The sequence below is a fragment of the Scatophagus argus genome, chromosome 19 (genome assembly GCF_020382885.2).
Source record: "Scatophagus argus isolate fScaArg1 chromosome 19, fScaArg1.pri, whole genome shotgun sequence".
Lineage (NCBI taxonomy): Eukaryota > Metazoa > Chordata > Actinopteri > Scatophagidae > Scatophagus > Scatophagus argus.
In genome coordinates, this window is record NC_058511.1 from 14,567,772 (window position 1) to 14,594,855 (window position 27,084).

At 42.1% G+C, this 27,084-nt stretch overlaps 1 protein-coding gene across 1 annotated transcript in view; it reads left to right on the forward strand.

Annotated features, from left to right (window-relative positions):
• Window positions 1-13,536: 13,536 nt before the first annotated feature.
• Window positions 13,537-27,084, forward strand: part of runx2b (RUNX family transcription factor 2b) — a 40,309-nt gene continuing 26,761 nt past the window's right edge. Inside the window, exons 1-2 of the mRNA XM_046373283.1 lie at window positions 13,537-14,079; window positions 14,294-14,417. Of these exons, the coding sequence (XP_046229239.1) occupies window positions 14,360-14,417 (58 nt within the window). The 5' untranslated portion in view covers window positions 13,537-14,079; window positions 14,294-14,359. The remainder of the gene's footprint in view (window positions 14,080-14,293; window positions 14,418-27,084) is intronic.

Below are 27,084 nucleotides of genomic sequence, written 5' to 3' on the forward strand. Positions count from 1 at the left end.
TGTCCTTCATCCATTCATCCTTCATCTCTTCTGTGCCTGTTCCAGATTACTCATATGAGCCGATGAGTCTCAAGGTTTAATGGGTCTGTGCTCTCTTTCATCAGCAGAGAGCCCAGTCATCGCTGCTGAGTGGAAAGCCTATGTGGGCTTGAATGCTCAGGGAATAGGAGCCGGATTAAGTGATATCATATTGTTTAGCAGGGGATCTCCCTCCCTTGGCAGCAGCCCTGAGATTCAGTCATGCCTTCAATAGGTGGGTAGTCATCACATCTTCAGATATGGCTCTGCAAGCAGTGGTATCTGTTTTGGTGATATTATATCTCCCAGCTGTCATGACAGTAAATTTAAATTAAAATGAAGGCATTTGTTAGAAGGGAATGAGTCATTTGTATATCATACAAGCACATTCATGCAGTTAAATTACACACTCAGAGCATCTGCGATGGTCTGTCTTTCTCTTCTCTCCAGCTGAGAAAGTCAGTGGGTGAGACAATGAGCCTGTTCCCTTGAGGCCTGTTTTTTGCATGGAGAGTGAGCTATCTGATGAAAGTGTTTTGTGGAGCTGTAGTTATGGTTTATATGTTTTCTGTGTAAACCATTTAGCTTTGTTTAATGTAATTGCACCAGTGGCACTGTGAAGTTTCTTAAAAGCATTTTGCACTGAGATCATGTTGACACATTAGTTCACAGTGAAACTTAGATTAACTTACTACAGTGCAGAGATGCTTTAGGGAAACCTGGCCCTGGTTATAAGAGAAGGTCATTGCAGATAACTGCTGCTGCTAAGAGACTTTGTAGTAGCAGTTCACACTGGGCCTCACATAGTTCCCCTGTGGCCTTTTAGCTCCCACAACAAAAGTTAATGTCACTTTTTAGAGCCTTGATACTGTGAAACCTGAACTTCCTAAGTGTTGCAGTATTGTGCAGAATGAAAATGCCTGGGAGAAATTGACATCTTGCTGAATTTGGCTTTACGTTTTAGTAATCCATCATGAATATCCTCATTTATTTTGAGGTTTGCTGAAATTAATGAAACGAGGAGATACTGTACCTGAAACAACACAAAAGCATTGCGGTTACTTTAGAGGAAAGCATATTTGTGTATCTGGAGAGGTGGTTTGTGCCTGTGAATAAGCAGACCCTTCCATCCACCATTCAACTCTAATTAGGTGCAACAGATGCAATGTAAACGTCACGGCCTTTCATATAATCCTGCCTATTAAAATAAGAACCACCATTAGGGAACACTGATGTAATGACTGTTATGAGTGCAAGTGGTTCTAAATGTCAAATGTCATTTATCGTGGCCACCCAAGTTTCTCCATGTTATGAAACCTTTAGGAACATTCACATACAAGATTGTCAAAATGCTGCGTATGCTCTTTTCTTGACCAAGCTTGCAAGTCTAGACATGGTTGAAGTGGAAGTATTAAAGGGAATAAAATAACACATTTCCTAAATTAGGTAATAATAGTGTCTCCTTTTTGCCCTTCCAAAACAAGCAATCCCAGAATATCAACGGCAGGTCCATGCTGTCACTTCATGGACGGAATATGTTGTGTTTTTGAATAACATGAACATTACAGGACCAGGATTTAAGTCACACTGCGCCATTATGACAATGACATCTTGAAAAAGCTTAGACCAGCCTCCCCCATTATAGGCAGGATTGATACCATCAGCAGGCTTCTTATGTTTAGTTTTTATCAGATGTTGTCAATGGATACAAACTTTTTTTAGTTAGCCAGCTGACGAAATGAAACTGATTGCTGTTAGTTGATAAAAATGCATCACAAGCAATATACACTGGGTGTTATGGCTGAGACAGTTTGTTGCGGAAATAAATGCCATTCTGTATCTTTTGTCATTTCAGACAGTTTTAAGCAGCAGTGCTGAACCAACGCTAGTAGGTATTATAAAATAGTCATAATTCTTCAGTTACTTTCAACATCGATATATATTTCAGTCACTTTAACCATTGTCCTGTCAGTCTGAGAAACTGCAACATTACTCAACGTCACGTTAGCTCAGCATGCAGAGGACAGACTGAGAACTGTCAACAGGATCAATTTAGGTCTTTTCTTATCTCTGCTGTTGTCAGACTCACCAGCGTGTATCACTACCACATGTAGAAAATGTCATCACTACCATCACACCCGGACATATGCCTTCTGTGGAACAACACACTGTGTGCTTGTTACTTTTCCAGAAATGCTAATGTTAATGTTAATGACAACACATTTTAACACCTTACTTTCTGTTTGCTCATCTTTGCTCATCTTTTCTTAAAAAAAAGGATACATACACTATGTGTGTAAAAATACCTTTAAGGACTGCTGACATTTTACTGAATTACTACAGATTAACACTGCTGAGTTAATGAATAACATCTTATTTATTCATTCATGAAGGAATTTACAAGTACTTTCAGTGCTTTTAAACCAAGAATTGTAAAGTCATTCGGATTCACTACATTTTAAAGTGAAATAGCAGAACTAGGGTATTTTAATTCATTTCCCTCATGCTGAAACTTTAGTAGTGCCTTTTGGAAGTATCTGTTCCTGTGGCTGGTTATTCAACGGACAACACAAAAGACACATTTCATCAAATTTCATGACACAGAGAAAATACAACAAGACAAATGTTATTCTTAAGTTTATGACAGTTGACATTAACGGTGATATATGAAGTACAATGTGTAAGTTAGAAACTTCTTCACTTCACAAATACGGTAAGGAATCTTCCAGAGGAAACAGCTTTAAGTATGAAATGTTCTTTCAGCCTATTTTGAGTGAGAGCTGGCTTATTAAATATACTGGAAAATCACATTTTCTATGCTGGTCTGAAGCATAAAAGTCAAAGGAAGATTTAGAATTTCCAAATAAAGACTGAGACAGATTTTGTCTTTAATGTCTCGTTTCTGTTATTTCAGTGGGATCAAATGGTTATACTGTACTTTGCTTGGGCAGCAGTCAGTAAACACTACAGCAAATATGTAAGTTGGACAAGCTGGAATGCATCTGCATTTCAAATGTAGGTTTTGATTAGCTTCATAAACTTACAGAAATCTCTTCCAATGAAGACGAGCTTATAGTTTTTTGTGTAGTGATGAAAAAAAATGTTGCTTCCCCACCCCAACTCTTCAGGGAAGATACCAAGGGGGAAAAAACTGTAAATCTATCAAATGCAAGACTGTCAGCAGTGTAGTCACCCTTTGAAATTTGCCTTGATGATCGGTAATTGCCAGCCAGACCCTTCCATCTTCTGCACACTTTCATATCCCCCCAGTGGGTCTTGAATCATGGCACCTTTCGGGTGTCTGATCTCTGAGAGAAGACCACCAAAATTGCAAAACTTTGGCACCCAAGAAGGCCCTCTGGTGTGCCCATTAAATCATCTTGCCCTATTCCCATCTCAGTATAGCCAGGTCTTTCTGAACAAGATAAATATTTGTCTAATACATACTGTAGGTGCAGGACTGAGCTCAGGCCAAAAAATACCACTATCAAAACACGAGTGAAAGAGGAGCATTCACCAGATGCAGCGTTTGCACATCTCCGATAAGGTAGGATCTTGGTTTTGTCACAGTGATTAAATTATTTAAATTACACATCCTAAAAAAAACATCTAACATTGACCTGAAACCACAAAGTCAATCTCTGTATTTTAATTATTTACTAATACAAATTATGTCTTTACAAATAACATCTCTACTTCCAGTATGCCCCATACTTGCCCTTTTGAAATCGGTTGGCCAGAGCACCATTTGTTAATGAAATAGAAAAATAATTGCACACAAAATGTCCTTGGTTTCAAAAGAAACTTAGTCTACATTCAGAGCAGTTCGTTCAATTACAAACTGTTTCAAAAATATCAGATATAACGTGGAAAAAATAAACACTGATAATTTGTTGAGAGACAATTTTGAAATGTTTACGGTATCTCAGTTACATAATGCCTTTCGGGTTGTAGTCCAAATCTAGAGACACTGCTGGCTTTCATTAGCAGCAGGCATTTTTCTCCATCATATTGAGCGATGCTGCCAGAACTCTGTGCTTCTGAAAACATTGCAGGGCCCTGCCAATAAGTGCCCCCTCCCCCCCTCTCCTCCAAGCACAGCCTGAGCAGGGCCAGATTGCTGAAAGGCAGCACAGGCAGTGTGGCCCTTCTCCAAGCCTGGCCACTTTGGAAATCGCCACACGCAAGTGCTGGCCTCTCTGTCGGTGGCGTGATGGGGTCACTTCTGGGGCCTGGGGTGGGTAAATACACATGACCCAAGACAAACTTTCACAATTCCGCCAGGTGTGCAAACAGGAGGCCGCAAAAATACCCGGAAAAGTCTGACCATGCAAAAACAATATAACTGCCTCTGATGAACTCCTACAAATACAGAGGTAGAGGCAGAAAGGCAGACCAATCCTGGGTGGAGCCGAAGTCAGATGAGAGGGCATGTTAGCATTGCCCATAGAAATTCGTCACGTCTTAGAGAATAAGAGGGTTTGATTGGTTCAGACGGGAGACTCACCTGTTCTGATTGGTGTCCAGTACGGATCTCATCTAGCCCACCCAGTCAGCTGAGAAAAACTCAAAACTTTTTTGGAGAAATAAAATGAGAAACAGGAAAAGGAATATATATATTTTTTTTTAACAGCGTAGATTAAATCTGAACAAGCCTACATTTTGCTTCGCATCTAGCTAAAGCTCCCAACATGGCCGACAGTCTGTTCAGCGCCTCGGGTCTCTCTAGTTTAGTTTCGTGGCCTGCACCAGTGCTTCAATCCACTTCATTCTGATCCATTGTCTCCTGGGCCGGTGAGTCCCGAAGCTGACCTCTGTGGGGAGTCTTCCAGGCACCACATGTTGGTTTTGTGTCCATATGAACTCTACGTGCTTGAGCAGTTGGGCCTATGGCACCAAGTCTGAAGGACACAGCAAAACAAGGATTTAACTACAACCAGATGGAGCACTGTCCTCCCAGATCATCCGTTATGCTTTGTGTTAGACCGTCTTCAGATAGTCATGCTGCTAGTGGAGGAGGATGCCTGTTTGTTTCTTGATGAGGGACAATCAAAGTGTTGCAGTATATTCACAAATACATTTTAATTTTGGCTGCCAGCTAATGGCACAGACTGAGAATCTGGCTTTGCATTTCTGCAAATGCAATTTTCCATGCATGATCTCAGATTTATTCATGAATGATAATTAAAGGATAATCCAGCAACTGACATACAGTGTAGCAACAAACAGATAATTCTTTTCAAACGACAGTAAATCTTTGTCACAACAACATGCAATTTGAGCCAACCGATTTCTTCTTTTTAATGATATCATTGTTACAGCTTACCTCTACTCACCCCTGCTGCTAGACATTGAGTAAGCACGTAGCAGCCTGCTGGTTATACTATTAGCAATACAGATGAGAGATGTCTGCATGTCTGTAAAGTCAACCTGTAATTATCATGGCTGTATATCCCCGGGCGAGAGACTAAGTCAGATTTATAGATTTATTCTGTCTTCAAATTAGCATCATGCCTCAAATTCCAGCATTTCATCTTGCTGGCTGCTGGAATGTTTTGAGAGTTAAAAAAAAAAAAAAAGGGGAGCCATTGTAATTCACAAATACACATCCCAAAACCACCATCTGTAAAATAGTGCTGGAGAGGCAACTGTACAGTTCGAAAGGAGACCTAATTCAAGTTTGGCTGTACTCTTTTCATTTTTGGACATAGTTCTGAACTGTTTGGATTAACAGGGCACAAACGTATCTAATACTGTTCATTACTGTAAGACTGCTTCTACAAGAGGGAGACATACTGCTGGATGTCAGCAGCTGCATTAGCTCTTTTAGATCATTTAGTATTCATGAATGATGTTTCCTGCTGCATTTAAATGTGTTTCTGCCACAAGGCACAGTTCAGTATACCCACTTTTATAAATGGCTCCAACTTTCCACAAGTGCTAAATATAGTCTTGTGATACATTTCTTAATTCTTATCTGTAGTTAAATGTAGTTAATTATAAATGTTCCATTTTATTTTATTGGTTTTTAATTTGCAGAATTATGCAGATAACAGTGCCAACAGTTGTCTTCATGGATAATTTGTTGTATTTCATTTTATTTTATTTCACCATGTTATGAGGACGACGTGTTATTAACAGAATCTACGGTAATATATAAAACACAGTGCATTAATTATAAGTAGAGTAGAGAACTTTTTTTTCGTTTTTTAAAAAAGTGTTCTTTATGACAGTACATATGTATTTAAGATCTGGAAAAGTGTAATTTTGAACAGAACTTTTACTCGAGCACTGAAGTCAAAGTTGAGATACTTTACATGAATTTACTTTTTCATTATATTTCACAGGTGAACATCTGATGAGCATCGCTTCTTAGCTTACAGATAAAGATTATTTTACACGAGATAAACATCGGCTTACAAATATATTAAGAGTTTAAGTATCCAACAGTATATGAAGCAGATAAGATTAACTTTACCTCGACCAACTAGAGCAGTTAAATGCTACTTACACATTCATGCATCATGTGTAATCCAGTTCAAGTTCATTTTTCTGGTAATAATGTGGTCTTTACTTCACTAAAATTTCATTTCAGAGCTTTTACTTGCATCTGTGTATTTTTACATAAGTACATGTTGTGGCAATACTAAGAGGATCTGTATCTTCTCACGGCACAGAAGAAACCACTCAAAACCACAAAGTTCAGGAACATTATTTCAGGTGTAAACTTTTCTCCTGTGCCACATTTTATAATAACATAGAACACCCACCTCTGTTTGACTGAGCTTTTCAGTTTCTTGCTTTCACTTTAAAACGACTCCCAGAAGCACAGTAAGCCTCTAATTTTTTTACTAGCATATTTAATCTGCGTGCATGCTTTAACGAGACATACTGGAACACATTTTCTTTTTAAGAATGTGTTTACAAGTACTCCCTTACCCAGCTATACTATGCATTCCTAAGTGTCAATCTGCTGTTGGATTAGTCAGATTCCTGCATACATTTTAATGTGATTTGTGCTCTTTGTTTGAAGTTAAGTGTTTTTTTGTTTTTTTTTCCCCAAGAGGAGTAAATACATTCCTCGGCTGGCTTGTCCCGGATTGATCTCTGCTGACTCAGAAGAAAGATTGCATACCTACCAAGCATCTCACAGACAATGCCCCGGGGTTACATGTGTGCACGTACAGTACATGTGCAGACGGCTTTGTGTGGGGAACAGTTCTCACAGTTCAACCCAATCTTTGGACTCTCAGACTTTCATTTTTGCTCACTCGGTTCTGCAGAGGGAACATTAATCATAGGTGAGGTTCAGGTGCTAAACAACAGCTCATAAATCCTTATATACTGCTATTTAATGTTAAAAATGGGTATAAATGTCAGATGTGATATAGTTGTACAGAACTAACTGTGCAAGTTTTCTCTTCCATTCTGTCAGGGTGGGTTGACTTGGAGTATTCTCATCTGATGTGAATTTTGATAGTCAGATAGCACGGCGATATAAAGTCTTAAACTATGGTGCAGTTGTGTGTACACTTTTAACTCATTATACTGAGACAATGCAGCTAGGGAGCACTGGGAGCTGGCCTCCATGCCTGTGCTCCAGGCTGTATTATGACTGGTTCAAGTCAGCGTCCTGCTCATACATCTTTCTAAAATTATACACCACAATGAAGAAAAGCGGCCACTTCTAAACAATGTCAAAAATTCACATTTAGATCCCCTCTTTTTTTATCTTGTTATTGTGTTACACAGGGGCTGAAAGACGAGTCACAGCATTATGAAATCATGTGAGGAGGGCAATTATCCATCACAAAAGCCCCACAGAGAAAAAAAATAAAAAACAACCCACCGGCTGGAGAAGACAACAGAGCCTTTTGTTTCCCCGATTGTCAGTGACACAGTGCCGAACTCCTCCTCATAATGGCTTGTTTCTCCAGTGAGCTGTCTGCCTTTATCAGGCATACTTTGTTCTCAACAGCAAGTAAACTGAGTTTCTGAGACACATAATGGGCAGCTTATGTATAAGCTCATTCAAGTTGCGATTGGATGTTGTGACCCCCACATTTGAGTCATGGCCAGCTCAGAGTTAACTTATTCCCCCTCGCACTCGCTGTACGCATGACACACAGTCATTTTTGTTACTGACATTTGCCTAGAGTGACAGCATCAAGTGACTGGAGGTGTCATGTGACCTTGTAGTGGAGTTGTATCATCAGCGTGATGTAATTATAATGCTGACTTAGCAGTTCAGCCACTTGAACTCTGTCGACTTCGGCCCAACGCCGATTGTAAAGTCTCTCAGCTGTTGACAACTGACCACACAATGACAGGGTTTACAGTGACCACAACTATACTGTACCAACCTCACAGGACAAGGGCTGTAGAAAGAATCAGGGAAAACTTAGACCAGGAGCAGGAGCATCACAAGGTCCTCAGTCATGGTCAGGCAGTCTTTGGTATGAAGAAGTTGCTGGGAGTCTTGGCGGCTGGACCTGTCCTCACCTTAAACGCAGCATGGCATATATAAACCAGAGAGCAGGACTTGTGAAGGACCAGTATGCTTTTCATGCAGAGAAGTACCATAAAGTTTCACAGAAGTGGAGAAATAGCAGAAAAGTGGTATGTACGCCAAGTACGAAAGATATATTCAAGTCCACCTCCATCTACTTAGCACACAAATTAAACCAACTTGTCGGTGAACATTTAGAAATCATCGCTTGGGTCTCAGTGGGCCTCGCTGTTTGAACTGCAGTGTAGGTAGGCACTGTTTATCCTGGACTGAGACCTTGATTAAAATGAGGAATCGGGGGGGGGAAATGGCGTGGTTTCTCAGTGGTCAGCCACAGCCTCATCATCACAGCCTCCACCAATGAGCTGACTTTCCCCTTTTTTGCGATTTTATGTAATAACAAATCCAAGAGCTATTTTTAATGTGTTTAGATTGTGCGCACGCCATTCGATATTAAACATTTCCCCTTATTACTTAAAGGCCGACTTTATTTTCCCTCAAAACTGTGACTCCAAAAACAGCTGTCCAGACACCACAAGAAAGGGCCTTAAGTCACTGGAAGATGTACATACCACTGCTGGACTCCAAAAGAAAAATATCTACTTTTCATTAAGATTATACCATACCGTACCTTACTAAACAGTTCACACAGAACATCAACATCCTCTTGGCGACACAGCGGCGTAGATTATGTTTCTGCACTTCCATGAGTTTTGGACCATGTTGACGTGAACCCTTCCATGACTCTTGGTTCATTCTATGGCTGCAGGTCACCGTCCCGCCTCAGCGGACCTGGAAGGGGATATTTACGTTCACACCAGCGGCACAGCAGCCAACAGAAGCTGATTGCAAGTGGTGTTTGTTTCCAATGAAAGCATGTTAATTCGGGCTCGGCCACAGTGTAAACTACCTTGGCGTTTTACAGATGTCGCCTGTTAAAGTGAATCACTGTACCTGCCTGTTTGCCCGGCCCAGGCTGTACTGATGCCTCGCCAGAGAGAGTACACAACACGAGCCAAAAGGGCTATTAATAAGCCCTTCCTTTTCTAATACTGTAATACCTCCACATGTGTAACGTCTGCTCCGGGCTAATTATGTCACGTCATTTTTAGCTTTCACAGAGAAACGAATACAGACAGCCTCACAGCCTCAGTCTGACTTAATTTTAACTCATCTTAGGTATCATTATCCCCCAGTGTTTTTCCAGGAATATTTTGTAGCAAGAAATCATTTTCTATGAAAACAGTTCATCTGTGAAGTTCATCTTTTGTGACAAAGCAGGGGTAACAGTCAGCCATATTCAAAAGCAGGGCACGACACACACACTGTTAATAGCATGTGTAATTTTAAGCATGTTTCAACACGTGATACCTCTATTATGTTTCTGTGAGAGCTTGTGATAACAAAGTGAGTCCATTTGAAGGTGTGTGGTCCTGAGTGGTAGGATAGAGAAAGTGTCTGGCAGGGTGGGCCATCGACCACAGTCCTCAGGGCAGACCTTGGCTAGAGCTCAGCGTATGGCCAAGCTCTTCACCTCTGCACACACACGCACACACACGGGTATGGCAAGTGTAGTATATGGCCACCAGTGGAGATTCAGTAATGAATGAAATATTATATTCCACATCATATTCCAGACTTTAACATTATTACCTTCACATTAAAACATTTTTTGACAGCAAGGAGTATATTACAAAATTGTCTGTACAGCAAAACGAAAGCTCATCCAAGCTGGCAGTACATCCTTCAAGTGATTTTTTTTTTTTTTTATTATGAGCTGTATAGAGCTCCCTACACTACTTATATCCATACACAGCATGATGATGATGATATGTTAAATCCATTAAAATACTCAAAGTAACTGGCTTCTCTAAATTGCTAAAATCCTTCCAATCAGGCCAGATAAATTCAATAAATACATTTTAAACTGAACTGTTTACTTGCCAACTGTCCCTAAATATTATACTTTTGAAAACCAAATCAAAACCTTTAATTTGCATGTTTTCTGGATTAGATCTGGGGTTAGTTGAGTTAAATCTTAAGACTTGCTTATAGACAAGAGCAGAAGTTGCGGTCAAGGTTTCAATGATGGAAACACTTTGTTGTGGTTTCCTTAAGGTGGGTGAACCGCTGACCTGACCGAAAGTTGGGCAAGTAAAAAACAATATTTAGCCAACTTTAACTAAACTTTGTTACTGTATCTGGGGGAAACATCATAGATTCCTTGTAGTTTCAATCTTTGCCATTCTTAAAGAATTCATGCAGAGATATCTGAGACTGCAACATCATCACCGTTCAGATTTTCACCGTCAAGGTTGTTTATCACATGTCATGCCACCCAAGAAGTTATGTTTCCTGCCATGTGAGTTGGCTTTGACGTTCATGCTTTATTTTTCATCCAGTATTTGAGATTCAATCATGATGTGCAAATTATATTCCCATCAAACCGTGTGTAATTTACTGTGGCTCGGTGGAACTCACAGCGGTGCCGCACTCTGTCCTAAAGTTTAATGCTTCTGACAGCAAGGCATCCGTTTGCAATAACCTTAAAAATGTTTATACATGACCTTAAATGTTATTGTTGAAAGACTTAAGTATCAAGTACCAAACTAATCCTCATGTACAGCACGTCTTTGGTATTGCGCTGGAGATCCAAACATATAATCTCACACTTAATTATTAAGGGAGACGATCTGACGATCTTTTGAGTATATTTAGCATCAGGGTAAACTGCATAAAGGTGACATGATTGATGATATATTATGTATGTGAATGGAAATGGAAACTATATAAGTCTCTTGCAACATCTGAATAGTCTTTCCCTAAGGATTCTGTAACATGTGCTGCAACTCAAGAGGTATGTTCTTGTTTTAGACAGCAAATATTTACAAAGCACCAAGCCAAGGAAAATGTTTCACTGCACAAAAATAAGTTAGGTGGCAAAGACTTGTGGAAATGCTGTTGTGCCCTGGAATTTAGTGATGGGGGGGTTGGGGGTGTTTGTATTTCATGTTTGACATTTTTATTCACTTTTTACACTATATTAAGTTCATTAAAAAATGAAATAAATAAGGGCTAAGACATCATTGCCAAATAATGACAACATGTTTACTTACTGCTTACTTACTCAAATATCACCTGATTACTCAGACAAATGTTTTTATTGTGTATATTCTTAGCTATAACTTAATTATATTGCCTGAGTGAGCATATGTGAGTTAAGAGTGACTAATTTGTTGATTGACCACACTTAGATTTAATGCAATAAAATGTGCATCATTGATGTACAAAGCAGAAAAATTCAGTCCGTCTTCAACATTTTCAGCATTTGCATCAGAGTTCTCCTAACATTCCTCAATTTTCAGATACTTTTAGAAATGGTAAATTTATGGGTCAAAAGACACAAGCAGTGTCATTACACTGCTGTTTTTATTATGTTATATTAACAGTCGAGCCTTTAACATATGTTATCGCTTACCTTTTGTGGTATCTAGCCATGCAGAAAGTTTTGGTTATCTCTGAGCATGCAGTCAGAGATGTCTCTGAGAGCTTCGTTGCCTCCCAATTGTAAGAGAAGTAAAAGCAAGTTTATTTGTGGCAGTCACAATAATAAAAATTAATTTTTTCAAAATTCAGCAGCAGCCACACGACGTTAATAGGCACATCTGTTCATTCCAATTATTTCTTTAGTAGAAAGTAGATCCAATGAGTATTGTACACAGTGAGGCCTGTGGATTATTCATAGTAATGGGAACAACGTGGCTCAAATGATTTTTCAAACAAAATTCTGTTCACCTCCTTTGTACTCCGGTGGAGGTACAAGTATCAGAAAAGGGTGTCTCTAAACCCATGGCACATGAAACCAAAACTTCCTGCAATGCTAAATACTACCAAATGTAAGAAAATATGTTTTGTAATTTAGATTGACCGCCCCTTTAAATCACAGCCTGTAATTACACAACAGTGACAGATTTATGCAAATGACTGATTAAAAGGTAGTTTCCACTGGCACTGACAAATCGTAAGAAAACTGCCCGAGGCACTGTTGCCCTGCTTAGTCACGCTTGCCTGCTGGCCACTGACACGATGACTTGTGATACTTTCGAACCTGACTAAACTCCAAGCTTCATTCCTCTCATTCCTCTTCTTCTGCACCGACACCCCGTCTGTGTTTTTGATCTATTGAAACAAACACCTATGAGCACTGATCAAAGACGAGCCGTGACACTGCTCCGGGAGTGTGAGGGTATGTACTGCGTGCGCGTGTATGGGAATCTGTGCGTGTGTGTGTGTGAGTGTGCGTATGTGTGTGTATGTGAGGAGAGTGATGATTCACTGTTTATTGTCATGAGCTGCCTGCCCTCCAGTGCATTTTGGCAGGCCAGTCTTGCTGCTTGTGTTATAGTCCGTTTGTCTCCAAGTGTTAGCGAGACTGTGAGAAGGCATCTCTTTCACGGAGAAGACAGGTGGCCATGATTTACGGCCTCTTACAGGAATCGCCCCCGCCTGTCGCTTCTATTGCAGCCAATTAAAAATCAGTACAGGCTTTCATGCGTGCATGCATATGCACACACACTTTTATTACAGTAATAATATAATTACATGACTGCTGTCTGTGACACGTAAACCTAAAGAGTGTGAAACTACAGGGAAAAAAGCTTAGAGAAAGAACAAATTCAGACTGCAAAAGTGACACTCGAGCAGCTCTTTAGACACTCCTCTGTAAATAAGCAGTTTCACACCACCTCCGCTTTTTCTTTATACACACACACACACACACCCAGCCTGTCTGTCTCTCTTTCTCCATTCTTTTTGCTGCACATGCATACACAGACAAACACACTCACACTCAGACACACACACACACACCCTGTCTCACACTGCCAGCCAGCCTTTCGCTCCTCACTCACACCCTCAAATCTTACCAAACTCAGCTCTCCCTGCTCAGAGGCAGACAGGAGCAGCACAGCAGCCTGTGAAAGGAGTTGAGAGAAGGAGCAGCAGAGTCAGACAGAGGCATAGAAAGAAAGAGGGAGGGGGATGAAAGAGTGAGGAGAAAAGCAAAGCAGAAAGAGAGAGCGCTGTTCCCCATATGCTGAAGAGGCATGGGCCGTTGAACAAGCTGCCCCCACTGAAGCCTTCTGACTCATGGGAGCGTCAGACCCCGATCCCCCAGAGAGCCTGGAAACGCTGCCGAACCACGCGTAAGAGAGAGAAGCAGGGGAGCCAGGGAGGAGAGAGAAAAAAGTCTGGGGAGAGGAGAGGAGAGGAGAGGGAAGAAAGCCACAACAGTAGGCTGTCCCACTCAACTGCTGTGCCGTGATGACGTCAGAGGGCATGTGACCCAGGCTCTCCAGTGACGGCACATGGAGGGCAGGAAAGAGACGAGTTTTAAAGCTGGTGCCTTTTGGGTTGTGTGAGGGCTCTGCTCGCCTCCCAAACAACCACAGAACCACAGACGTGCGGCTCGGGGTTGGTGTTTGAGGGCGACCTGGAGTGTAAATGGTTAATCGTCGCGGGCCAGCACCAGTCACAAGGACGGCGCTAAGCGAGTAAGTACGTTCCAACCACACTCGCCAAGCAAGCAAGTCCGACACCATCTGATCTATCCGCAAAGGCGATATTTGCCTCTGCAATTTTTTTCTCTATAAAACCAGACCTGGTTGTTACTTGTGGTCATCCAAATAGTTGATACGTAAAAGCATGTCTTGTGGATGGCTTTTCCATTTTTTTTCCTTCATGACACGCTGCGTGCTCTTGGTTTAGGACGTGTCAAGGGTCACGGAAACCACAGAGGAACAAAAGTGGGGCTTGCTGCAACCAGAGGCAGCTATGGCATCTAACAGCCTTTTCAGCACAGTGACACCATGTCAACAAAACTTCTTCTGGGGTAAGTACTGCTTCATCGGTTGCTGTTGTGTCTGCACTTGGGTTAGGGGCTCCGGGTCATGGGGAGGACTCGGGGTCAGGTGTTGAGGTTTGGATAGAGGAATTAAGGGGGCTTGGGGAAAGGGCTAAGTTTCTTGGATCTGACTGAAGGACTTGGGTCCAGATGAGTAGAGGGGATCAGCTGAGGTCATTGAGGACCCTGCTATCAAGGTCCAAGCTTTTGTGGTGGAACGAAAGACCCAACTATCATCAAGGCTTTTTGTGGTGCGCAGATACAAAAAAAAAAAAAAATCCTCTGAATTTACTGCATTTAGAGATTCCAGTATTTACTCTACGTTATGTTTATAAATATTTCTGAAAGAGGGAGATGACATGTTTGTGCAACATACCCTCAGATTTACAAAGCGATGCGATTGCGGAACCAAAAACAAAAGCATGGGTGATATTTTTGACAAACGTAAACAGACGCTGCACAAGACAGTTTACAGTTGAGCATTGAAACAAGATGTGGGGATTACTGGATTGTGTGTATTGGGTGTCTCTGTTGTGCGTAGGGAAGAAGTATTGATTAGTTTGCCAAGAAAGGTCTGTAATTGCTTCCTGAAATTGTCCAGTCGTGCTGCTGTCATTAATTAATTAATGTAGATTTGTGCAGCCTACGGGGAATATTTATCGACAGACATAAATCCACTTTGAACAACGTTTTGATCCACATGGAATTCCATGATGTGAATTTGGAATTTAAGTTCATTTGAACTTAAAGCAGTCGTTTTACTTTGACTTCCCTGCAAATTAGTAAAAAGATAAGATATGATTTTTTTTTTGCATAATAAACTCCTGATTGGTGCTTTTTTTTTTCAATAAAAAATTGTTTTATTTTTAAAGAATAGCAGAATGACCATTTTCCGTTCTATTTATTTTTTGTATTCATCACGCATTCAAGATCCTGCCTGGATCCCACAGTAGATATATAGGAAACAGACCCCAAAAATTCAAAGACCTGTGAACAGTAGCAGTGTCAACCTTATGGTTTTCAATGACCTGTGAAGGCCAACTTGTATGCTCCAGTTTTGCAGCCTGTTTTGGGTTTGCTGTATTCTGTTGTGGCAGCTTCTTTACACAATCTAATTTCATCAACAAAATAAATGATGTTTTAGGTTTACCAGATGAATTTTCAAATTTAAACAAACATTTCCATTTCTGTGCGACACAAGAAATAGACAAGCTCAGTTTAATAAAACCCCCCTCTTCCTCCTCCTGTGTGTCTCTCTCTCTCTCTCTCTCTCTCTCTCTCTCTCTCTCTCTCTCTCTCTATGCTCCGGTCCATAGCCTCCGCTTCTCTATCCAAATCAAATGTTTAAAAGATGTTTTTAAGAAGTCGCTCCGTGGTCAGACACAGCTGTTCTGGGCTCCTGCTCCACACAGAAGCTGCGTGGCTCCTAATACGCTCTGAAAGCCGGGAGAGAGTGAGCGCTCTTCCACCAATCACCACCACCTATTACCATGTTAACCCCTGACCTCTCGGTGTGTCTCGGGGGTCGCGAGCGCAGGAGAACGAGTGGAGAGGAGCAGCGCTGCCGGAAATTGAAAGCATGCTGTAGTCGAGGCAGGGCAGGAGAGAGGAGGAGCAGATGTGTACAGATGTTCAGGTGGAGGGGCTCGGAGGAAAGATAATCACTGATCGATTCTTGTATAAAGTGTTGCTGGTTGATACTGCGCTGTGGCTCATTCATGTTGCTTCTGTTTATGAACATCTGGGTAGTAAATCTGTCAGTACAACCGCAAAAAGTCCCCCCTGACGGCGCAATGTGATTTTGCAAGACCACCAGTGCTTTCTGTTGTATCTCTGATTTAAAATAAATAAATGCAGTTTACTGTACTGTATCAGAGCTGACAGAAAATAGGCTTGACGTCCTGAACGTTTTTGGTTTGATCAGACAAAAAGAGAATCTGAATTTGAGTGGAACTGAGTTTGATTTTGAGTGTTTATTAAGCTGAAACAAGGGAAAATTTGGTATCTAATTTATTCCGTAGAGTTTGGATTTTATTACGTTCTTTATTACATATATTCTGTTCATCTTCACTTTGAGGTATCAGGATTAATTATCTTTTCTTCAAAAATTCAGTAAATTTTATGGCAATCAAAACTTTCATACAGTTCAAGTCCTGCCTTGTGTTGATTTTATATATTTTCTTCAAGTTCTCCTGCTCCCACGTTTCTGGATTCTGGATCGTTTTGTCTGACGTCAGCCAGTTTGATGAGAACAAAAGTTACAGAATATTGTTTTGTTAGTTAGAAAGCCACATTACTCAATCCTGTCGTTGATTTGTATTTAAGGACATTCTTAATTTAGGACTGAGCATATATTCCCAGCGATAAATTGAGCTGACTTGAGGGAGTGGGCACATATACCAAATTGAGAAAAGGGGGCTCATTAAAATTTGTCTTGGCATCTGCATCAAGTAATTTTCATTTAATTGCCTCAAATACATTTTTTTATAACTCCTCAGACTGGCAGATCAGATGGGGAGGGCAGAATAATCTTCAACATGTGTGGCACCCACTCAACCACCATGCCTCTCTGGGGAACATTTAAATGCCTATTTTCTCTATTACAAACTTAATTACATATAGACAATTAAGTCATGGGAGCCATTATCGTTCAGTAAAGTTGTGCAGTCACAGTATAGAAAAAAAAAGTGCTTACACAGACGGACCCAAATCATCACGATCAAAAGAAAAGCGGGGCGATGTGGGTAAATATCCGAAGACTCCGGGCGGAAAACTTTCCCCAAAGAAAATCTCAGATAATTTGCAGGGAAACCGTATATGTATTTGAGAAAGGCAGCTTCTGTTGCATAAGTGTTGCCTTAGATCTAACCACAGGTCTGCTTCTTGGAGACATCTTAAAAGTGAACCAGACATCCTTGCCTCCTCCCCCCAGTCGGAGAGAGACGTGAAGCCCACTCATCAATAGGTAATTTGAAAAAGCCAGGGGGAAAAATGTGAGCGCTTCACTGGCTGCTACTGTGCAGAGAGAGGACTCTTCCCTTAACTCCAGGCTCAAAGGAACTCTATTTAGCAATGCTTAATTGTACCTCTGAGGCAAACATGTTATTTAATCCCAGCAGGGTCACATTGATGGAGTAAAATGGTGCTGTGTGTTTGCACTCTGAGCCAGCTATTAGGACTTATTAGTGCTGGAGGTTCACATTAGTCTACATAATTCCTGAGGGTAATCAGGGTGGTGCAGAGAGTTAATGTGATCAGTGTTTAATCAAAGAGAGATTAATTGGTCTGTATTTTCACTCATATGTACCAACAGTGAATGGTGGGTATGGCCCCAAATAGGCTGTAGGCAGTTACTAATGTCTGTGCCATGAGCAACAGTGTAACCTGTGATTTGAGTGGCCTGAAATATGACTTTCCAACTGCAAATGTGAAAGTTGAGGGCAAAGTTGTCTGTGTGTTGTGTAGAGCATATTATTTTTTGTACCTTGGATATTTGAAACTTTGATTAAAAAACATAATAATAAAACAACTCAATCAATGAATCACTGAAAATGAGACAAAACAAGAGAACCCGTGACTGTGACAGAGAAGAAAAGGAGTGAGTAGAGGAGTCTGTCCGCAGAGTGAGCTTACGTTCACTCCATACGGAGAATGCAACAACAAACAGAGAGTTCAGTGTAAATACTCACACAGCACTGCGTGTTATCCCTTCTTTTATCTCCACTTTCAGTAGCTCGGGGGCTAACTGCGCTATTATGATAAAGCAACTAGCCAATTGACTGTGCTTATTGTAGGTTTCTGCCTATTTAAAGTGTTGATAAGAGACTCAAAAAACAGCCTTCTCAAAGGAGCGATAAAGCCTGTTTGTTAAACATTACGTGCTTACATCTCTTTCTCATAAATCGGTGCAAATGTTTTAATATCTTTATTTTATCTTTCCTGTGTTTACTCTAGACACATGCCAAATTGGTGTGTGTTTTTTAGATAGCTCTGCAAACTCATGCCACCGTACGCATAGCTATGATTTTTGAATGCACCATAATTACCACGTAGCTTAATGCCATTGCGTTAGCCAGTGAAGCTTTTAATGCAGCGCTGTGCTATTTTCACACTTAACAAGATCCTGCAGCCCTTCATCCATTTCAATTGCATCACGCTGGGCGAATTACCGTTATCCGATATAAGCCCTCAGAGAGGAAGTAACTACCTAACACTTTGAAAATTGGTCTATCTTGGAACTGGTTCACCCTAATGAAACAGAATACCAGTATTATAACCCAGATTCATATACCTCTTTTCACTCCGCTCTCTCTGTTTCATATCCTGTCTTTTCTTCCCGTTCAAGCGTTCATCTTTTATTTCAGTTATTTATGTTCGAAGATGGCTTTAAGTGGAGCTGATACAACAAACCACAGGAAACCAGAACAACACTGTCTAGCGTTCCTCCTTGCTTTCTTGCGAAACGGCCAAGGCTGCTTTGCTTCCACGCTCCCTCTCTATAAGGTGGAAATATGGAGTGTCGAGCCCCCCTGGATGTTTGGGTTCAGCCTGTAACGATGTGAGTGAGAGCGTGGCCACAGCACCTACACAAGGCCTTACCTGTTCTGCCCCACGCCAGAGAGAAGGGCAGGTTTTTCCCCCCTTGTTAGTTTAATCTTAAAGGAATGTGGTATCCCCTCTGACTCAGGCCAAACTCCCAAATATATAAACCTACTTACCAGCAGGTCATGAAAAGAGCAGCACGGGTTGGACGTGTTAGCCATATTTTTAAGCATTTCTGATTATTTATGTGAGGTAACACGTACTATAAATTGCCGGAGCGTAAGTGTAGAAGGGTAGGATTTTGCTCAGTTTTTCAAGAGAAGGTGAAAGACGATGAGTGAAGGAGCATCAAAGCGGTGGCTGTGATCAATAGCTTGGCAGCAGGTCAGAGGAGCAGTCTTGAGTGGATAAGTACACCTTGTTACAACGTGCCTCCAGATGCTCACTTTCTCACAAGTCATAATCGTTTGTCACTCAGCACACATTTGAAAAACCCTTGTGGAGAGATTTTGCATTTGTAGATGGGAGCTTGTTGTGTCTGTAGTTACTGCTGTGCAGCCACAGTGCTGTAAAGAGCGTATGGATGAGTGTGTGTGCACACTCTAAAGGAGTCTGTGACAGGAAGATCTGTCCGCTTGATTAATGCTCTCACTCAAAGTGGCACCTGGAACCAATCCCCCCCTCGTGCCGCCTCCGTCCCATGTGCACCTTGTGTCTGTGTGTGTGTGTGTGTGTGTGCACATGTGCACATTGCATACAGTGTGCCTTTAAAGGGGCTGAAGGTGGGCGTTGAGCAGGAGGCACAGATGGGACCGGGGGGGACTCGGAGCGGAAGAACAGAAAGGTGTGTGTTGCAGAGGGAACAATAGGTGGACGTGCAGTGGAGGGTATGGGGTGTCATTAATAACACACAGGCCCCATCTCCTAATTTGCTCAAATTACCTGCCCACACAGTGGGCCCCCTGCCAGCACCGAGGTGTGAACACAGCAGATCAAATACACCTGAAAATCAAAGTGCCCACCCACTCGGCAACGCCCACGTAAACTTTTTATGGTGGCCTGTCAGCTCTGAAGGCCTGTGTGTCTGTGTGAGTATGGAAGAGAAGGGATTCCGTGTTTATTCTTTCATGTGAGAGTGAGGGATACAATGTGAGAAAATTAGAGAGTGACAAAGAAACACTAAGGGGAAGAAAAAGAGAAGAGAGTAAGTGAGACAGAGACGGAGATGTGATACAAAGGAAAGGATCGGTTTGCGTTCATGAGACATTCAGCAAGAGCGACACAAGGCTGACTCTTTCAAACCACCTCCCATATGGCACAGCGGGGGTGGCCATTTACCATCATCTGCCCTCCTCCTTTCCCTTCTTCCCTTTCCTTCCTCCTTCTCTTTCTCCTTATGTCCTGCCTCCATCCTTCCCCTCCCACCCACACTTTCAGGAAAAGGGTGATGACAAATGTGATGGGGTGGCGATGCTTTGGTCACCGCAATAAGCAGAACAGAATTACCAGTACAGTACCACCTGTAGCATGCACATGCACACGCGCACACACACACACACACATACAGACACTGAAATTAAATATGCCCCAGAGACACAAAAGGGGCCGGCAGAGTGTGTGTAGGTGTGTGTAGTCGGATGCTAGTCTTTGAACTTTGAATAGTGTGTGTAGCTGATATTGACAAGTCTGTAAAGTGGCCTCTGGAGAGAGAGAAAGAGAGAGAGGGGGAGGGAGAGAGAGAGTAAGAGAGAGAGAGAAGGGGGGAAACAAGCATGCAGAGGATTGGGAGTACGTTCTAAAAAATTGAAGAGGTTATGTGGAAACTCTTTGCTTTGTCATTTAGAAGGAAGATCAAAACACCACCAATAGATACTGTGTGGCTGTCAGCAGATATGAGGACATATGAAGTGGTTATCAACATATTTGTCAGTAATTGTAACTCCTGTGACACATCTTTAACTGGTATATGACAACATGTCTATAATTTAATGTAATCACAAGCATTCATGAACTGTTCATTCTCATGTGGGTGTAAAACTGTTTACAAATGAAGACCTTATTGAACTGGAAGACTGTTTCTTTGCCAAGGAAAGAAGAAAAAAAAAATCTTTATTCAAGGTTCACATGCCAGGTTTGCCCTGTAGCTTTCACTCACATCCCATGGTCTTCATCAGTGGATCGAGTTTTCTCAGCTGCCAGGGAAAGATAAGGTCATATATAATTAGAACTAGACCAGGTTCAAGCACCCCATGCAATGTTGACGTTAAAAGACTGAAAATGTCCTTATGTCTGCTGAAAACTACAGCTATCTTATGTTATAAATCATTCACACGTACTGCTTATAAATGCCAGACAGTGGTTAAAAGGTACCTGTTAGGTTTTGTCTTACAACTTTGCTGCAAATTTTCAGGAGTCTGCGTAACTCTTGCTGTGAAAAAAACAGAAAAGTTTCGAATAATTTCTGCTTGTGCAGCAGTGTTGCAAAACTGCAAAATCCCCTACTTTACATTTCAGGTTGCTTCAAAGCTCCTTCCTGTGACTGAGGCTGGCGTCTTTTGGGAACTTGTAGCTGGTGTGTTTTATGTTGGTCCCCGAGCTGTTCCAGTTTACACGTATTCAATCAAATCATACTGCTCCGACACGCAGCGCCGTCTGATCAAAGACCATATACGTACATATTGTCTGATCGTCGCTGGAGCGGGCTTTCAGTCTGGAGTTGAATCCTGTCACTCACCCAGACAGCTGCCCTCTTACAGTCGTCTGTAGTTCATTTTGTCGTCGCAGTTAAAAGTTTTCCGTCAACTGTTGCGTTGCTCATTCTATTTTCTGTCTTTCCCCAAAGGAAATAGGTCTCTCTCTTTTCTCTCTTTCTCCTTTTTGGACTGAGACCAATAACAGGCCTTTTCCACTTCACTTCTCCTGATGCTGAACGAGCAAAGGAGGATCCCAGAGGAGCAGGAATATTTTATTAGAGTGATATTTTGAAAGTTCCTCTCCGCCTCTGTCTTTCTTCCTCTCTCGTGATGGAATTTTAGGATGCTGCAACAATTCTGTGTGTGTGAGTGTCTGTGTGAAAGAAAACAGCCCACGCAGAGCAAAGACAATTCAAAGTTACAGCTAAATGACAGGCTGGGAGCTCTGGTCTTTTGAATTGCATTGTTTTCTTTTTATTCCTGCTTGGGAGGAGGATTGCTGGGAAAAAAAAAAAAAAAGTAAAGCCCAATTGGGACAGAAAGCGAGCGGTTCAGTCTCGGGAGAATTACTCTCTGCACAAACAAAAATAGCAGTCATTTTTTGCTGACAAACACTTTTTAATGTGAGGGTGTTTTTTTGTGAAGTTGGGCTCTTTTTGTTTTCTTATTTATGACAAAGCTACCATTTCAGGAAAGAAAGGGTGGTGTAGCCTGTGTGTGCTGTAGCCTTGATTTACTGTAGCTTAACTGTGTATGAAGAAAAATAAGGGAATGAGGGATGACAGAGTTCTGTAGCTTAATTGGGAGCACTGGTTCCTTAAAAAAACATTAGAAAATATGTTAATTTCAGGGAATTTATAGTCCAAAGAGTCTCTGCGATGCCCACAGACAGTTTTATCATTGCCTTTTCTACAAAATGTCACTTTCACATGAATGCTACATTACACACATGATTACACCTACACAAACACGCACACATGCACACACAGCCAGAGAGAAACACACACCCTTTTCCTGCAGGACCCTGCAGATGCAGCAGAAACAGTGGAGTTGGTCTCTCTGGTAAACAAACTGTGAGAGGCTGCTGGGAGTCTTCACTGGGCCTCCAAATTATAGTCCGGTTAACCAAAGTCTCAGAGCCAGCCCCTTTACTGCTGCACACACATACTGTATATACACACCCACATCACATGCATATGCGAACATAAGCACATGGCCTGTGCACATTAAAGACACTATAGAAGCACACTTTAAAAGCACATATACAATCAGGTTCTAATGGGACCTTGTCTGCGCTACAGTTGAGCCAAGAGTAAAAAATTTTATAGATATAAGACAGACTGAGAGGGAAGCACACCCTAAGGGCCTATCATAAATATTACCCAATCATCAGGCTCACAGTGTGAGGCAATTACTGATGAAAAAGAATCCCTAGCAATGTAAGCACTGGTTTAATGTTTACAGCTTTTAACCCTGTGTACCTGTATTATAAAGGTTATCTGTACTGCTTCGTAGAAGCTGCTTTGTCCAGCCAGAGGATGCTTCAGAGAGCCATGTGATAATGCTTTTAGTATTATCAAAGTATTTGCCAGTTTTAAAGTAAAACTTGACTAGTTTAGCCTTTTCTCTTTTTTTCTTCAGCAGTTGAACATTTTCAACCGTTCACTTGGAGGAGGTTGGATTGTTCAGAGCTTCTTAATTGTCTGTGAGTTCTGCAACTACTGGGGACAGTTTTCAGTCTCCGGAGGACACAAGCTCATATCAAAGTGATCTATGACGCCATAAAATCAGTTTAAAACATTTAAGATGATCAGTTCTCGCGAAATTATTTGACATAAATCTCGTGCTTTCAGAGTGACAGCATATTCCAAGCAGACAATTTAATTGGCAGCCCGAGACCACATCCCAACAACTCTGCTGCCAGAGAGCGATTTTGTATGCGTGTGACGTTCAAATTCTCAGCTTTGCCATAATGCAACACCACGGAATAGATTGTGTTTGAAGGACAGCATTTCACAACGTAACTGATGTGCCCCGTGGGACCCAGCAGCCGATGAGTCTCCCCGCTCGAGAGTCGATTTAGGCGCTATAAAGCTGGCGTCATCTGAGTCTCGGCTAGGGGCAGAGCAGACACGACATGAAAAGGCCTTGTCCTGGAATAACCGTCGAGTTCTGAGTGTGTGTGGAAAATACAGGGTCATGGGTCACATAATCAGACAATAGTCATTTATCTTCTGTGAAATCATGTTTTTCCCAACTTTCATGTTTTCTTTCATTGAACGCTCTTTTCCAAAGATGACTGGAATTGATTTTGTCTGAGGACATCTCCGGCTGGAAGCTATGAAAGTGAACTCCGTCCACCCTTCCTTTTCTCTCCTTCTACACCCCCACCTTGTTGTGAGTCATTTCTGACCAGTAGCCTAATAGGCTCAGCGTAATTACAGGCTAAGGTTTTCGGCAAAGACCCATCTCTGAGTGTGCTGCATCAGCGATGACACTCTCAACTTAATTTGTTAACTCATTCAGCACACACAGCACAAGATGCCACACGTAGGGCCTCTCAAAATGTTCACAGTGTTCACAGGCTTCTTGGTGCCATTTTGACGTTTAAGTGGTTTGGAACTTGATCTAGTATGTTGGGCTCTAGGTTGCAGAGTTCAGTCTCAGTATTTTGGAGCTGCTCCGAGCTGGACTGTGATCAGGAAAAGATCAGGAAAAAGAAAGGGAGAGCAAGATCCAAACCCTCGGAAGTGGAGTCCCGTTGCTTGATGCACGCCCAGTCCTGTGGCTGCATGCGGTTCCTGCCCAGTACTATGTTTTCATTTCCTGTTTATCTGATTGGCTGTTGTCTCAGCCCTAGACATACCGACTGACTGACTGACTGACAGACTGGCAGTTTTGACGTTCATTACCCCCCAGAAATGAAGTTGCAAAGCAATGCCAGGAATTCATCTTAAGGTTTCCGATATGGACTCGCTTCTAAACCAATATTAATGATACCCACTCTGTGAAAATGGCCAAGTAAAAGAGAAAATATATTTAATACATTTAAATACTATAACACAAAAAAATGTGTATGGTACATTTCAAGGCATGGGTTTACAATGTCTGTGTTTATGTCTGTGTGCAATTGAGCATCCGTAACAGCCTTTCCCCCCCTCCATTTGGCCTTCCTCCACGACTCCTTACATCCATTTTGGACCCAGTGCACCTGGACATTCTTCCACCATGCCTCCATTCACATACATACACACATACATACATCCTTACCTCCTGCCTCCTTCCTTTCCCTCCCTGTCCCCAGCTGCTGCCTGTCCCGTCTTACCTTCCTCCAGTCTTGAAACAGGAGCGGTGGAAACGGGCGAGTGATAGCCGATAGCCCCCCTGTGAGTGCTAGTCTGGGCCGCTGCCTGTTTGCCTCTCGCCGTGTAGTCACTCCATCTATCTCGCCTGTGCCTCCTTACCTCACATAAATCATCCTCAATCCCACTCCACGGACAAGGAGAACAGAGAGAAGTCTCCCCTTATAAATCTGGTATTAGTTTTACCTCGCATAATGAACACAGGGCTGAACGGTCCTGGATACATGAGAACAGCATGTCTTGCAGATGTACTATAAATATTTTGATACTAGCCGGCTAGTTTGCAGAGGGGAAGTAGACCAGTGAAATACACAGAGGAAGGGAAAAGTGTAAAGTGGAATGTTGGCCTAGTCCGAGTGTCTATATTGTCTTTAGCACCTACAGAGGGTCTCAGTCCAAGAAAAACGCTCTTTACGGGGTTCCTGTTCCCAGCCGTGGTCCGGTACCACTCCTGGATACGCTGCGTTTCCTTCAAGCCAATCCTTCAAACTGGTCTCTGAGGAAGGGGCTCATTGTTTGATTAATAGCACAATCTGACCTGATTGAGTGATAGATGGTTTGAAGGGAAAACCAGCACGCCTTAGGGACATTCTGGGACTGAGTCTGGGAAAGACGGCTCAAGGGAAGGTTTGATTGGTGAAATGGCTGAATTGAAGTGAAGGACTAATAATAGCACAGCTAATGACACAAAGGCTTCACAGAGTGGGGCAGTCGAATAGCCTGATGACTGCAAAGATATTTTGTTGCAGTTATGTCAAGACAAACTTAACATACGCACAGTCACATACAAAAGTGGAAAAACTGAATTGCCATATTTCTGGCCTCAGCCCCAGGCACTGTCACCCTTCCCCATCAAAAGAGCCACACACCCACACACACACACACACAAAACCTACAAATACACTCTTACACATGCACAGTTCCAGCGCTGTGACAGCAGGTGGTGTGTGTCACGTCAACATCTGAAGGTTCCTTGGCAGACAGAGAAAGGGTTCTCAGCTCTGTGTGCCCCAGTCGCTCAGATCTATCATTGGGACTCTTTAATGGCAGCCTTCGTCACATATTATGCTTTATTTTCTCCTCTCCATCTCCCAGCCCACAGAAGTTCCTTTTTTGTTCCTATTTTTAAGTACAAGTGATCTCAATTAGGGACCTCCATGAAGGCGGTAGGCGGCAGACAGTCAGAGCAATAAGAGCAGAGAGGAAATTGTCTTTATACCCTCCCTCCCTCCCTCCTGCCACAAGCAGTGAGCAGCCACCCCCTCCATGTCTCCATCTCTTTCCATGCTGCTCTCTGCCATTTCAAGAACACAGTAAAATATAAGACAAACTCTGTCTGCATCTCTCTTGCTGAGAAATAAATATATTAACTCTATAGGCACAGCCACTGTAGCCACCTCAAAGACTAACACAAAACTTGGATTACACTCCTTGAAAACAGTTCTCTCTGGAGTATACACACACATACAGTACACACACACACACACACACACACCGCAGAACGTGCCGTCCTCGTCCTAAAAGTTCACGGTGATGTCACAGGCTCGATGACAAACAGTCATTAAGGGCTTAGTGGTGATCTGGGATCAGTGCGTGGATGTGATACAGTGAGGTTGTGTCGATGAGGTCACAAGGAGTAAAGTTTCTGTACGTCGTCATCTTTCTCTGCTCGCTAGCTGGTTCACAAATTCATTCCCCTGGTTGGCTGGCTACTGACCCAAGTCTAACTAAGTGACCAGCAGGAAGGCTAGTTTTGTGGCCACGTTTCTGCTCTCCTGATAGGTTTAGTTGATTGACTAACAGACTGGATCTTTGGCCGCTTTAGTGCCTAGCCTGGTGGGCTTACTGATTGGTTAGCTGGCAGTGCTGGTTGGCTGATGGCCTGCCAAACATGGAAACATCCCGTTAGAGCTGAAAAAGCCTGGGCCTCATCACAGCCCTCTTCTAGAAAGCTATAATTAAGTGTCTTGAAAAATGCACCACTGTGAAATGTAGCCTTAATCCTGAGTCTTAAGTGGCTGTACTTTTCCTCTTCAGTGATGAGCATGAGTATGCGGA